This window comes from Poecilia reticulata, chromosome 14 (assembly GCF_904066995.2).
Source record: "Poecilia reticulata chromosome 14, P_reticulata-male-v2, whole genome shotgun sequence".
Lineage (NCBI taxonomy): Eukaryota > Metazoa > Chordata > Actinopteri > Cyprinodontiformes > Poeciliidae > Poecilia > Poecilia reticulata.
The window spans coordinates 27961637-27976067 of record NC_088843.1 but is presented as its reverse complement, the minus strand read 5'-3'; the positions used below and the strand labels follow the sequence as shown (position 1 = coordinate 27976067).

The window sequence follows — 14431 nt, the reverse complement described above, 5'->3', positions numbered from 1 at the left end:
TTTTTGATGATAAATACAGAAACAAGCATAAAAATCAAAACATCTACAATAGTTATAGTAATATTAATGATTAAATAATGGTCAGTGCAAAGTAGCCTGCAAATTCTTTGGTGGGGGGCGGTGAGGGACCTGGATAAAGGCTGGGGGGGCGCTGGGCCAAAAAAGGTTGAGAAACACTGACCTAGATATATCACCACCGACTGGTGGAATAAGGAACGACAGACTGGCCAGAAATACAACAGTATAATAGTAAGTTAGCTCAAATTCTTGAGACTTGTATTTATTACACAACTCCGTTTTTTTTTTGTTTGTTTTTTTCAGATTACTCTCTGTAACTGATTGAAAGACCATAACCAAACGTCATCCCTCAGTACAAGCTAATTATTAATCAAATAGATTCATATGGTTCTTTCTGAAAAGCAATACAATTTACCTTTTGTAATTTTGTAATTATATAGATATTCTTCAGTGCCAGGTGTTGTTTACTTGTTTTTCAGCAATAAGTAATGATCGAAAGCAGGGGTGCCCAAACTTTATGAGACCAAGATCTACTTTTTCTCTCATCAGCCAGCTGAGATCTACCTCATGACGCAAAGACTTAAAAATTGTAAATTCAACTCTATTGACTTATTTTATGTGTGAATATACATCAGTTATAGCAGAAATAATAAAGTGATAGAAAACCTATTGCAGATTTTTCCTCATTCTGACACTGGGAGGAGGTTACTGGTTTTTCAGTCAGAAGCTGGTTCTTGTCAGCAGGTGTCAGTCAGTCATGGTAGATCTGAAATTTGGCTTGATGACCTCAATATGAGAAACTACAGACTGATAGGAGGAACCACAGAGCTCTGTAAAGATACTGGAAAATTTTCTGAAGTTGGGATATAATTTAATTTCACATAATTATCGCGGTAGAAGCCATTTGTTTGTTAAAACTTAATGAAATATATTTGTCCTATTTTATGTTTGTTTTGTATACTCACATACTAACGAGGTAATAAATAATGAAGATATATGAAACGCGTGGAAGACGGATCTGAATGTGGTGAAGTGTGTCATTTATTGAACGTTCAGAAACTACAGCGGCTGTAATGCGCCACAGCAAAGGTAAAACAACCCGAACAGGTGATCAACTCAAAACCACTCATATCTTTTTACTCTCTCTGTCGTTTAGCACACCCTGTTGCCATTGCAACCGACTGCGTCCCGCTACACCCGGCATCATGTCAATTGTTTCCTGGAAGTGAAAATACGGATAGACAAAGTTCAAATCCTCTTGTGGGATGTTTTCTTCTTTTTTTTTTTACTCAGTATATAATATTTTATTTTTATTTCGTGTCTTTTGATGAAAATGCCGAAACAACTTTATACAAGTAATGTTAAAATTAGATGGAATGTTAATGTTAAGATTAGATTTTGTAGTTATAGTTATTCCACCACTGTATCAATCAGATGCTCTACTGCCAACTTTTGGGCTGACTGGTATTTTGTCCAAGCAGGTATTTTATATTAAAAGTAGGGCCTTTGTTTTCAAGTTTGTACCCTCATATAGGGAAAATAGTTAAAGCTTTAGCTCCTAAACTTTTCTGATTCAATGTACACGACATATATGAAATCAGCGGATAGCTTAAGAAAAATCAGAGGTTATAATCAAACTTGATTGCAGAAATAGACAGCCCCTATTTCTGCAATCAAAAATGAAGAATGCCTCTGCTGTCACCCTCTGTCTGAACAGAGGGTGGCAGCAGTAGTCCAGCGGTGCGCTTTCCGTCTGTCTGGACCGGAAAGAAGAAGAAAAACTTTCTAGCATGACCACTCTGTCACGGAATATCGCGTGGACTTTAGCTAGGTTCAAACTGGGATGCGGGAAGAAATCGTTTTTGTCTTCGTTCTTTTCCAGACACTGTTGTTCACACCGCACTAAAGGATTGCAGCAGCGTGCTGGAACTGTCCAAAAGGGGTTTGTTTATCCAGAAGCTGCTCTCAGCTGTTTTTCATCACTTGGTTGCATTTCAGCTGTTCAGTTGGACAGGAAAATCAGCATGTGTTCCAGCTCAATGTCGCAGAAGATGGTGTGGGTGGATCTGGAGGCAAGTCTGTTGCTCATGGCATTTATGTGGTCAAGCTTTAGAAATTCTGGTTATGTAAAAAGGTTAACATAAAATGAGATGTTTACTTTAAAGCTCAAATATGGAGGTGGATTACAGTAGATTTTATAGAAAATACAAGTGGACCTCGCTGCAGCAAACAGACAGGGGCGGGGATGGACCATGTGGCAGTCTCATACCTTATTTGGAAATGGGACTATTGCACTCCGGAAGTGACGGGGGCGCTATAACCTATGTTATCTGCGGTCTCCCGTTTTTGTTTTCGGGTCTAACTACTGCCTCTAGTGGCGTGGGGGTGGTAACACAACAAATTACCAAATGTTTATTTTTTGTTATTAATTCCGGCATTACTGGCACCGTAAAAGATAAATTGTCTTATAAAACACAATATTTTTTCATTTTGTTAAGGATGTAGAGCTAATTAAATGACATAAACAAGACCTTTATGTATTATAAATAATATCCATGAATCTTCATCAATTAATAATTAATAATAAAGAATACCACAAAATTAATAATAAACATTTTGTGGTATTCTGAATTAGTAATGCAATTATATTAGTTATGTTAACTTTAACGCCACTAGAGGCAGGAAAGACAAGATAAGAGTAAGGAGCAGTGTTATGGCCACTCTTGCATCACAATAAAGTCCAAAAAAACAAAAATGCAAGAGTAGTCTTTTAGGAGGAGGTTTTCGACTCACTCAAAGAAAAAATAAGCACTCGCGGAGACTTTTCTTGTTTAAAAGGGGGTTCTTTTACTTATAAAAGAAACAAAAAATAATCTCCGAGTTGACTTCAAACATACATATTAATTTGTGGTACAAAAACCTTTTCACTCCTCACTCCTTCACCAAACAATCAGATCAACCCCAACAGCTGCTTCTGGCTGTTAATCACTACTGGAGGCTGACTGACAAGGAGGGTCTAAGCAAAACAAATAAATACATAAATAAATATACAACAATAGATCTACCATTCACATAATGTTAGATCTGCGAAAATTAACAATTTAGAAAAAATTAAATTAATCTAATTCTTGATAGGTTCCAACAAGCAGATATAGAAGTACACAGAAAGCTACAGAATTTAACTGTGAGATGTGCTGAAGTAAATAAGAGACAAGTTCAAATACATGCAGAGAGTGGAACTCCTTCCTAAAGGTGAAGATATATCACAGATTTCAAAGGAAAATAAAAATGGGAGAGCACAAATAATATAGGAAATAGCGCCCCCTTTACTTCCGGATGTAATGGTTCCATTTCCAAATAAGGTATAAGACTGACAGTAGTCCATCCCTGCCCCTTTCTGTTTGCTGCAGCGAGGTCCTTCCCATAAAATATGTTGCACACAGTCTGATATATGCCAACGTTTATTTATATCTAAATAATCTCAAACAACGCAGATTAGATTAGAAACAAATTCATTAAGTTTTGCTAATGTGGAAAGTGCTAAAAACCTCTTTAATGGCTTTGGGACTCCAGAGAACATCCCTAACAAGCTTTATCCACTAGTGGAGAAAACGTGGAGCAGTGGTGAACCTTCCCATGAGTGGTTGGTCTACGAAAGTTACCCAACAGCAGCTCACCTAAGGCCCGGTCCCAATGCGCCTGCAAACTGAAAGGTTTGAAGGCGCAGTAGTGCAGTGATGCCCAAAGTCGGCCTTAAAGGCAGGTGTTCTGTTTATCTGTGCTACCCATGAATTTTAGGATAACTTTTGTTTTATGTGTTTTATTTAATCGAATATTACGGTAAGTTTTATTTAATTTATTTTATACCTGGCTTTCATTAAGCAGCTGTATTACTTCATGTAATACAGTTTGGATAACAGGCAGCTTGTAAATATATTTATAAATGGCTTTGCCGTCTACAATGTCATTTCTTCTGTAAACAAGTCATTGTTTGGCATTTAATCAGAACAAGATATGTTATTTTGTGGGCTATTTTGTCCCTATACTTTAAAATATTTCAGTGTAATTACACTTTTTTAAAATTAAACCTTGCCAAATAGATTTTGGTAGCGGTACTATGTGAGATTGAAGCTGTGGAATAGCGGTGTAATATTAGTGTAAGCATATCCTATCATTTCAGGTGTGCCGTGACCTGCGCAGTTCGGTGAACAAATTATGGCTGCGCTGCATCTCAAAAAGTCTGTCATAAAACGTATTAATGTGCAAAAAAGAGTTGCGGTGATTAGTTTGTAGATGTCTGTGTTTAATTTAATTCCAATCAAAACCTGTTTCCCCTGTTTGATACTGTTTTATTCTTACAAACACCTTTGTATTTAAAATATTTTTTTAAAAGATAGAATATTCTAATTGATGGAGTTCATTCATTTTTGTCTCTGTGCACCATCCAGGTTCGTTAACCAGTTTCAGGGCCAAGTAGAACTGCTCAGTGTAAATTACCTCAAGAAATAATCAGATTTGGTTGTATATAAAAACAAGCTTTAATATCAAAAAATTATCAAATGTTACAAGCCATACATGTCATACAAATGGAACAGATACAGAGTACATTCACCGTCCAGCGCTGGACCACACTTGGCACATCTTATGGATGAAACCAAGTGAAACAAAGATTGTAACTCGAGTTTAGCTTTTTATTCTTTTCTGCAATCTGTACCCTCCCTAAAGTAGTTGTCTAATCAGTTTCAGTCTGTTTATGTATGACTGGTGACAGTCACACATAAACATGGTTATGTAAGCTGCTGCGTGTGCATGTAAGCAGATAAGAGATAGAGGAAAAGACGGAATACACAACATAATAAAATGATTAGTGCATGCATAGCTTTTCATTTTAAATGGGTAGGATATTCAGATGAAGGAAGTGATATTCTTGTGGTTTTGTCATGTATGTAGATTTTTCCAAAGCTAAGCATAACTCCTAAGCTTTCTCTTCAGTCCCGTCACTCAAATAATGTTATCCTATATATTTAACATTAACACAACCCGCTATAGTTTTCTGTTTGTAAACATGACGGTAGACGTTTTGGATCCGCAGCACCGACAGACTTAGTTGTCTATCTGTGGTACAGTGAGAAAATCTGACGAGGTAGCACAGATAGTCAGAAAAGAGGTTTGTGTGAAAATCTGTTCCCCCTGTGTTGGGCACGTGCACCGCAGCTAGAGAGGCAGCTGGAGCAGCTCATTTTCATGATACTTCTGATCGATTTCTCGGTAAAATAACTCATATAATCATGTAACGGTTATAACGTTCTGTTTAATCGGCAGCTGCTGTTAAAAAAAGAAGCAATAACAAAATTGTAAAATAAACAAGGTCTTGTGTGGAGTTCTTCTTACATTGATTTGTGTTGTTTTTTTAATCGACAAGAGAATTGGTCTTTTTCCTACTTTTGTTACTTAAATCTGACAAAAAAGCGAGTAACCAAACACAGTTTTCCAAAGCATCGTGTGTATTTATAATTTTTCATTGCTAATGTAAGAGGAGGGAAGCTGGCTGATAGCAGCGCACAGTCTTCCTGAAAAGATAGTGTAGGCTTTCTGGTAAATCTCATTCTAATGTTAAATATGACTGGTTACTGGATAAAAGAAATTTGTGGTTGCTAATTTTTGGTGGCTCGAACATACTATCACACATGACAAACATTGAGAATTTGGTTACTCTTTATTTGCCGAAGTTTAGAGGGCCAGGGAGGGATACTTCAGCTGCCTCAAATAATCTGTTCCCACAACATTTCATGAGAACAAATTAATTTACCAGCAAGTCTTTTATTTCGCTCTTCATCATCAACAAATCCTGTGATTTTGGAAACATTTGCTCATTATTTGCCAGATTCTCAGTGATTGAATCCACCTCTCTAGCTGCAGAGCGCACGCCGACACGGGGGAACAGATTTTAACAGGGGGACAGAATTTTGCACAAGACCGGTGTTCTGACTATCAGTGCTACCTCGTCAGATTTTCCTACCGTAGAACGGATAGATAGCTAAGTCTATCTATCAGTGCTACGTGTCCAAAACTGCTAACGTCATGTTTACAAACAGACAACTATAGTGGGTTGTGTTAATGTTAAATACATTGGATAACATTATTTGAGTGACGGGACTGAAGTGAAAGCTTAAGAGTTATGCTTAGCATAGCATTGGAACAATTTATATACATGGCGAGACCACAAGAAGATCACTTCTTTCATCTGAATATTTTACCTGTTTAAAATGAAAAGCTACAGATGTATGCACTAATCCTTTTACTAGAATATCCTACCTGTTAAAAATATTTTAAATACAAAGGTGTTTGTAAGAATAAATTAGTATCAGACGGGAAACATATTTTAATTGGAATTAAACATAGACAAATATAGATCACTGCAACTCTTTTTTGTGCATTAATACGTTGTATGTCTGTTATCAGATGCAGCACAGCCACAATGTGTCCACCGAACTGCACAGGTCACTGCGTTCCTGAAATGATAGGATATGATTAATATACACTAATATTACACGGCTATTACACAGCTTCAATCCCACATAGTATCGTTACCAACATCTACTTAGCAAAGTTTAATAATAAAAAAAGAGAGTAATATTACTAAAATATTCTAAAATATAGGGACAAAATAGCCCACAAAACAACGTATTTTGTCCTGATTAACCCATTGATTTATGGGTAGCACAGATAAACAGAAAACAGGCCCTTGAAAACTGACCGAGTTTGGGCACCACTGGCACAATTATCGGGAGCTGTCTATGGGTCTTTAAACCCGCCCACTTTGCGCCCTGTTTACACATGTCCAGAAAGACTTTGGCAAAGTATTTCCCTACAATTCATCACTTTTCCACCTTTAAATTTTTCAATTTAATGGTGGAAATGTGGCAATAGTTATTTTTGGTCTATTTAAATGTTTAAGAAAATAATATGACAAGTCACACACCAGTAACAGAAAAGTATGACATAAGCTGAGCAGAAAAAAGAATTAAAAAAAATAGTCACACAAACTAACAATATGAGAAAAGTAAGACAGAAAATGTTACAAGTGCAAGAGGAATTTCAAATCTTAAATTAAGCTAAATATAAAAAGCCAAATGAAGTTTGGGCTTTTGTGCACTTTCTTCAATAAAACTTCCTTAAATATATTTAACTTAAAAAGAAATTAAAAATGTGGTTAATTTTTAGAAAGTGGCATTTAGGAATAAAATATTAGCCAGAGGATTAAATCGTTAAACTCATAATGTGACTCTTCATCCCCTGTTAGACCAACTTTTATTATATCAAAATGTGAAAGAGGAATAGGTCTAAGCTAATAGATCAGGAGCATCATGGGTAGGTCGACACTCATCCCAAACTGCGACAATATTATATTTTGAAAATATTTCCAAAAACATTAAGTTGCAATTGAAAAAATTGGTTCTGCTGCCTTGATATCTGAGTCACATAGCGCACAAGAATTGGTATTTGTATTGAATTTCTCTTTCAGAAAGTCATTACAAGTTCAACTTACATAATTTTGAAATTAATTTCTTTATTTTTTGTGGAAGTGGAAAAAAGTGGATTCATTTTTTAAGAGATATTTTTTAAACAAATGTTTTCTTCTCAAGGAATATGGGGAGAAATTTGACATCATTGTGTTCCTTATTAAGTTATTATTACATTTTGTTTACAGAGTCGCCGCCATTTGTAATCAGAGTTCTTTTGGAGTAACAGCCGAATGTGTAATCATACCATTAATTTGCTGAATAGGAGGTATAGGAATTGGAACAAGACTATTAAAGGCCATTTCTTTGACAAAACATTTATACAATAAAAAGTTGCTGTCAGAAATATGGCAGTGTTCACTGTGCAAGCTCTTTGTTGAAAAATAAGTTTTCAAACTGATTTTGTGTTTGAAACAAAATCAATTTCAAACAAAAGTATTGAAATCATTTTTGTTTCACTCTACTGTAATATACCCTACTGAATGCTATCAAATTTTGCTCCGTATTTAACAAGTCATAACAAAACACATTTGAACAGCCAAATATCTCCTGCAATGACTTTGGAAAGCAAAAATACCTATATTATACATTAAAAAATGTGTTTGTTGTTGTTGTAGGTATACTTTTTAGCAGCACAAGTGCCAAAACGGTGACCGCTCCCACCGTTTTGAAAGTCCAAGTTGGGACACAGAGGTGTACTGTCCCAATTCTCAAACGTTTGCATGCTTGTAACCTGCACACTTGAACACTTATGTTCACTTTGACTGAGTGCACACTTCACAGAGAGGGATAGGGTGTAGTGCAAATATTGGGACCAGACCTAAAGCTCTACAAGCCTCACCTGATCAGTTTTAGGTCAGAGTTTATGATTCAGCAATAAAAGTGTTGGCAAAGATGGCGTCCATGGGAGAGTTGAAAGACCATAACAACTACTGAGAAAAGAGAACATGAAGCCCTATCACACTTTGATGATCCCCAATACTTCTGGGAAAATTTTGTGTAGCCTGGGGAGGCAGAAACAAGCTTTTTGAAAGGTTTGTGTTCTGTTACATCTCAAGTAAAACAGAACATTTCAGAAAAGGACGCTTTCAAACATGCATGGGTTATATGTTAATATAAGCCATGGAAAATCCCTCATTAACTTCTGCTCAAAAGATATTGGTTCTGTTAAAAACTTAAGTAAAGTCGGAGACTAAACTATGACACATTTGAGTTTTTCTTCTTAATGTGTTCTATTTTTATTCTTTAAAGATGACAGGTTTAGATGTTGAGAAGGACCAAATCATTGAAATGGCCTGCATCATCACAGACTCTGATCTGAACATTATAGCAGAGGTAATACAAACAATACATGCTTCAGTGTGTGATGACTTCAGTTTGTCTTGGAAATGAAACTCATTTGTTGTTGCTTGCTAGGGACCATCCATGATCATCAACCAACCAGACGAGCTTCTGGATGGAATGTCGGACTGGTGTAAGGAGCATCATGGGAAGGTAGACACTCATCCCAAACTGCAACAAACTGTGTCTATTAGCACTTGGTTTGTGTTTTTTCTAATTAACTGGTCCATCTTTTCATCCATCCATTCAGGCATTTCTGTGAATGGTGTCATACTTGCTGCTTTGCTCTACTACTTTATCTGTTTGTATCAGTCAGGACTGACCCAGGCTGTTCAAAACAGTAAAATGACCCTGGAACAAGCAGAGTATGAATTTCTGTCCTTTGTCAGGCAGCACACTCCACCTGGACAATGCCCCCTTGCCGGTAAGTTTAATCCACTGTATAACTATTCTTAGATTTATGTAAACACTACTGTAGGTTGTCCAGAAAAGCTATAGAAACACACTCGTGTTAAATGACTCATACACGAGTGTGCTGTGTTGTGGTGTGGAATAACTTTGCTTGTGTTTTACAGTTCTGAATGTACGTATTTGTCAGAATGCATGAGAACTACACAGAGTATGATTGTACTGAACTATTTCAGCATCATACTCAGTATGGTAAATGTGTTTAACATAAATCGTCTGACCAGTGACCAAATTAATAATGGGTACATCTAATAATAACTCTTTTAAAAAACAGAAAACCACTTTAGCTTACAGCTAAATGTTGTCTTGTTGTGTGTTACCTTTTACCCTCATCAGAGGGAGAAATTGTCTTGCTATCATGTTGTTGCACCAAGGCCTTAATATTCATGTTTTATTATTTTTTTCTGCAGGCAACTCTGTGCATGCAGACAAAAGGTTCCTGGACAAGTACATGCCACAATTCATGTACCATCTTCACTACAGAATCATTGATGTCAGCACCATCAAAGAGCTCTGCAGGTAAGGATTAGATCCCCCAATGAGTTGTGAAGCTTCCAGAACTCAGTCTTGTTCACACACATCAAAAGTTGCATTTCCTCCCAAATTTACTGAGAATGCTGTATGGTTGAGATGATCTGCTGAGGAACCTGAAGTCAAGCAAAAACACTTGAATTTGCAGTATTATTAAAAAACAGTATTATTAAAAAACTGCGCCACTGTGGGCTGCACAGTGGCGCAGTTGGTAGAGCTGTTGCCTTGCAGCAAGAAGGTTCTGGGTTCGATTCCCGGCCTGGGGTCTTTCTGCATGGAGCTTGCATGTTCTCCCTGTGCATGCGTGGGTTTTCTCCGGGTACTCCGGTTTCCTCCCACAGAAAACATGACAGGTTGCATCAGGTTAATTGGTCTCTCCAAATTGCCCCTAGGTGTGTGTGTGCATGGTTGTGTGTCCTGTGTGTCTCTGTGTTGCCCTGCGACAGACTGGCGACCTGTCCAGGGTGCACCCCGCCTCTCGCCCGAAACGTTTGCTGGAGATGGGCACCAGCACCCCTCCCAACCCCACTGAGGGAAAAAGGGTGCAAGAAAATGGATGGATTAAAAAACAAAACAAAAACAATTAAAATGTAAGAAGTACAATATAAACATATTCCAAGGCCCATACTGAAATGTGGGATGTACTTGAAGTCATTCAGGTTTAAGCAGCTTTAGTTTGCTTTCACACCACATTAGTATTTTGGTATATCTTAACTGACCACAATGTGTTTGGCATGGTGAGAAAGTTGATTTGAACTGTGGTGTGAATTCTGGATCTGCCTGGAAGGGGTTGGTCTTGGTTCACTTGGAAGTGAACCCTTAAAGCAGTTTTCTTGCAGTGACTTTTACAGTGCAAGAGATAAGCAGCTGAGACTAGGTCAGTCTCACTATCTACTTTGGTAGCTGTGCTTACCTTTTACCTCATGTATCATCAGTCATATTCTGGCTTAACCGGTGGTTAAAGCACTACTACTTCAGAATTTATCGCTTGTGTAAGTGTTAACTAAAACCAACCAATTATCATGAAACCCTGGTTTTCATGTTATCAGAGTCCACAACACAAATATTGGTAGCTTCTATTTTTTTTTCAGGGTAGGGCTTTGATGTTTTCTTTTGTCTTTTAAGTGCTGATTAAAAACCTCATATTTTGGCAAAATCCTGAGTTTAAAACACTTAATTTATATTGTTTTTCTTTAAATAATTGTTCAGTTGACTTCTGTTATGATATTTTCTGCTAATACCACAAAGAATGAAAACATAACTGGTTATGGTATTAAAATTTCTGTGTTTGAATTATCTTGTTTTGATATATTTAAAAAATGTAATGATGTGATTTTGCTTCTGCTCTGAATGTTTACAGACGGTGGTTCCCGGAAGAATTCAAGATGGCACCTCATAAGAGCGCAACCCACAGGTTAATAAAAACAAAACACATGAAATTACAGCTTTATCATTCATTAAATCAATGTGACGTAAAATACCACAGAGCTGTAGTTCAGTAGGTATTACTGTGTTCTTAGATTAAATAGATGACTAGTCTTCTGAGTGGTGTACTAGGTGCATTATGGCTACTCTCACTAACAACACTTTAGATAAAACATAGAATAAATTCTTTGCCTCTCCCATGGTTTAGCATAATGCTCAGGAGGAATGCAGCAAATGCCACAGTCAGACAGTGGGGAAGCTGGGAGTTGTCTTGTCAGACCACCAGTTTCCAAAACCACGCACACACACACACACACACGCACACACACACACACGCACACACACAAAACTTGTAAAAGCGCACAAAGGATCAATTTGATCCTGCCAGACTGCACACAGAAGAACTTATGGGTCTAAATGACCCTGTCTCTTAAGGACATGGGAAGATTAAGGACATATTTAATGTATTTTATACCTTTTCCTCTTTAACTGCACGTGTAGACATGTAAGATTCAATTACATGTCAAATGCAGAGGAAAATGAAGAAACTCTTACCGGTGAAAATCTTAGCGATAGGAAAAAGCAAGCCACATGCACAGAAGAAAAATGCTGATATTGCACGGTCGCACTCTCTTTACGGCACTAATAATGGATGCTGCTGTTTATCGTTCAATTTTAACGTTATTCAGCAATAGGGGCCAACAGTATTGTCACAAGATCATAACAGGAAGGAAGCTGATAAAATGAATGCCCAGTAATGGCGATGGCAGTCAGTGGCGCAGTGACTGCACTATAAGGGGTGAAATATGAGGGTGGGGTTGGGATGTGATGCGCTACACTGAATGAAGATTAAGCACAAAGTTTTTCTCAGTTGTATAAGTAACAGTTATACTTTACCAAATAATGGTCACTTTAAAACTCTCTTACACTTAACATTTTCTGTTTTTCCAGAGCCTTAGATGACATAAAGGAGAGTATTAAGGAGCTGCAGTACTACAGATCCTGCATTTTCAAAGCACCATCAGAGGAAAAGAAACACAAGATTGTAGAAAATGGTGGCAATAAAAGGAGTTAGTTCATGACTGAGGCAGTTGAAATACTTTCAGTTGGATTTTTGTTGTTACATTTCTCTCAAGAAGGGAATTTCTTTTACAATTTAGTTTGTTTTTGTCAGCAACACTGAGTACTACTGAAGTTTTGTTGGAGTGAATAAAACTCGAAAAATGTTTTTTCAGAAAAAATTATTTCAACATAAATATAATTTAGGCAGAATCACTCAGTATTTTACTTTTTAATTAATTTGAAGAAACAGGCAATCTGTGTCATTATTTCTAAAGATAACATACAAGCTTTACAAGTGAAATATTACAAGCTAAGTTGATAGTGAAATTACCAATCAAGTCCAGCGTTCCAGTAATCACCTAGATTAATGCATTTTTCTTACAAGTCTCTGGATTTGTACATGTAAATGGAGGGCTGGTGCATTAGTTCCTGTTACTATATTGAAAATGGTGCTGGTTCTATCCATGGAAACAAGAGGGGGCAGGCGACAATGTTAAGGGGACGTCATTATATATGTACATAATAGGGGTTGATAGACTACATGTATTTTAAGTAGAAGTCGACTCCGCGCAGTGATGTTATAGAAACGTAAGCGAACTTCACATCAACTTACAGGTTGTATTATATTCACAGAAAATATTGACCTTTAAGTCTTTTATGCAGGAATAAACGTATAAGAAACAGAACATCATCACAGACTTCTTCGTCAGCAGCAGATTAAAGTCTGAAAAGTTGCACCAAGTCAGGTGTGACTTTTTTTCCCCCTTGGAACACCGGCAGGCACGTGCAGAGGGCTGGGGGGGCTTGAGCACCTGTCCCTTTTGCTCCTTGTCCCCAAGTGCCCTTTTGGTCAATTTTTTTTTTTTTGTATTTCCTAAGCCCTCTTCCGACACATAATAACATGTACTAAAAATATTTCTTTTTGTTTTTTTTGTACAACATAATAAGCCCCCGGTCACTTTGTTACCTTTGACCTTTTGCCCGTGACGCATGACGCAGTTGCCTCTCGCGCAGTGAGATAAGGCGGCTAACTGGAGCTAAACGTAGCCAACGTTCCAGATTACAGAACAGTTTTTGGTGAATAAAAAACGTTTTTGGTGAATAAAGTGGAGTAGACTTGCTACTTGTCAAATGACGGAAAACGAAGTATCGTTTCTGCTTCAGCTCGGAGTCGCGGTTTAAGCAGAGAGGTAATGAAATACAACAGACACTGACAGGCCTCTGCATCTGCCTTTCTCTGAAAAACTACTGAGTGGGAGGAGACAGCCAGGAGAGGAAAAACTGTTCTTATCTATCGATTCAGTATTTTTATTATACAGACATTAGGCTGTTGTTGTTGTGCTATTAGCTAGCTGCTAGCTAACGACTTTGCTAGCAAAGCAAGATAACTGAAAAGCTTCTTCCCTGTACCTTTAATGATATCAGTCATTCTTCAGTATTGCTTATGTAATAGTGGCACATCGCCCGGTCCAAAACCGATCATCTCCATAATGGATATATGTCTTCTAATTTCCCTTGCTGCATAATGTACATTTCATTTATTCTAGCGTTAGGTAAATGTATCTTAAAGGAGAATAAAAGTCCAACAAGGATATTCATTTAGAATTAAAAATAACTCACCCTGAATTACCATGATATAATGTATGTAATAAAAGCGTGTCATTAATGAAGGGGAAAAAACTAATTCCAGACTTAAAGTAAGCTTATGGTCTGGTTCGCAGAGTATGAAGTTACATTTTTCCCCAATTATTCAATGGAATTTTTTTTTTACCTCAGTTAAGTAAAATAAAATTGTAATCAAAACTTTTGGAATTGTAATGATTTCTTTTTAAAAACAAGACATTTATTTGCACACATCAGAAATATTTTGTTGTGATTTTGGGCCCTGCCCACGACGTCATGTGAGAAAAAAGTTTTTTAAGCAAAACTCAGTAGGCTTTTCTCATGGTGACATGCATTAACAATTACATTTTTGATTTTGTTTTTCTCTTTCTTCTGCGGTTCCATGTTAAAGTTTGATGCAGCTCTGCTTTCCTGAATGGACCATCTTCATCTCCACTCCA

General features: G+C 37.1%; 1 protein-coding gene across 1 annotated transcript; it reads left to right on the top strand.

Annotated features, from left to right (window-relative positions):
• Positions 1-1697: 1697 nt before the first annotated feature.
• Positions 1698-14175, top strand: smfn (small fragment nuclease). Its single transcript, XM_008428638.3, is given in 7 exon segments — positions 1698-2090; positions 8793-8876; positions 8958-9035; positions 9195-9306; positions 9761-9869; positions 11242-11295; positions 12258-14175. Coding segments are annotated over 7 exon segments (954 nt in total). The 3' UTR covers positions 12382-14175.
• Positions 14176-14431: the final 256 nt, after the last annotated feature.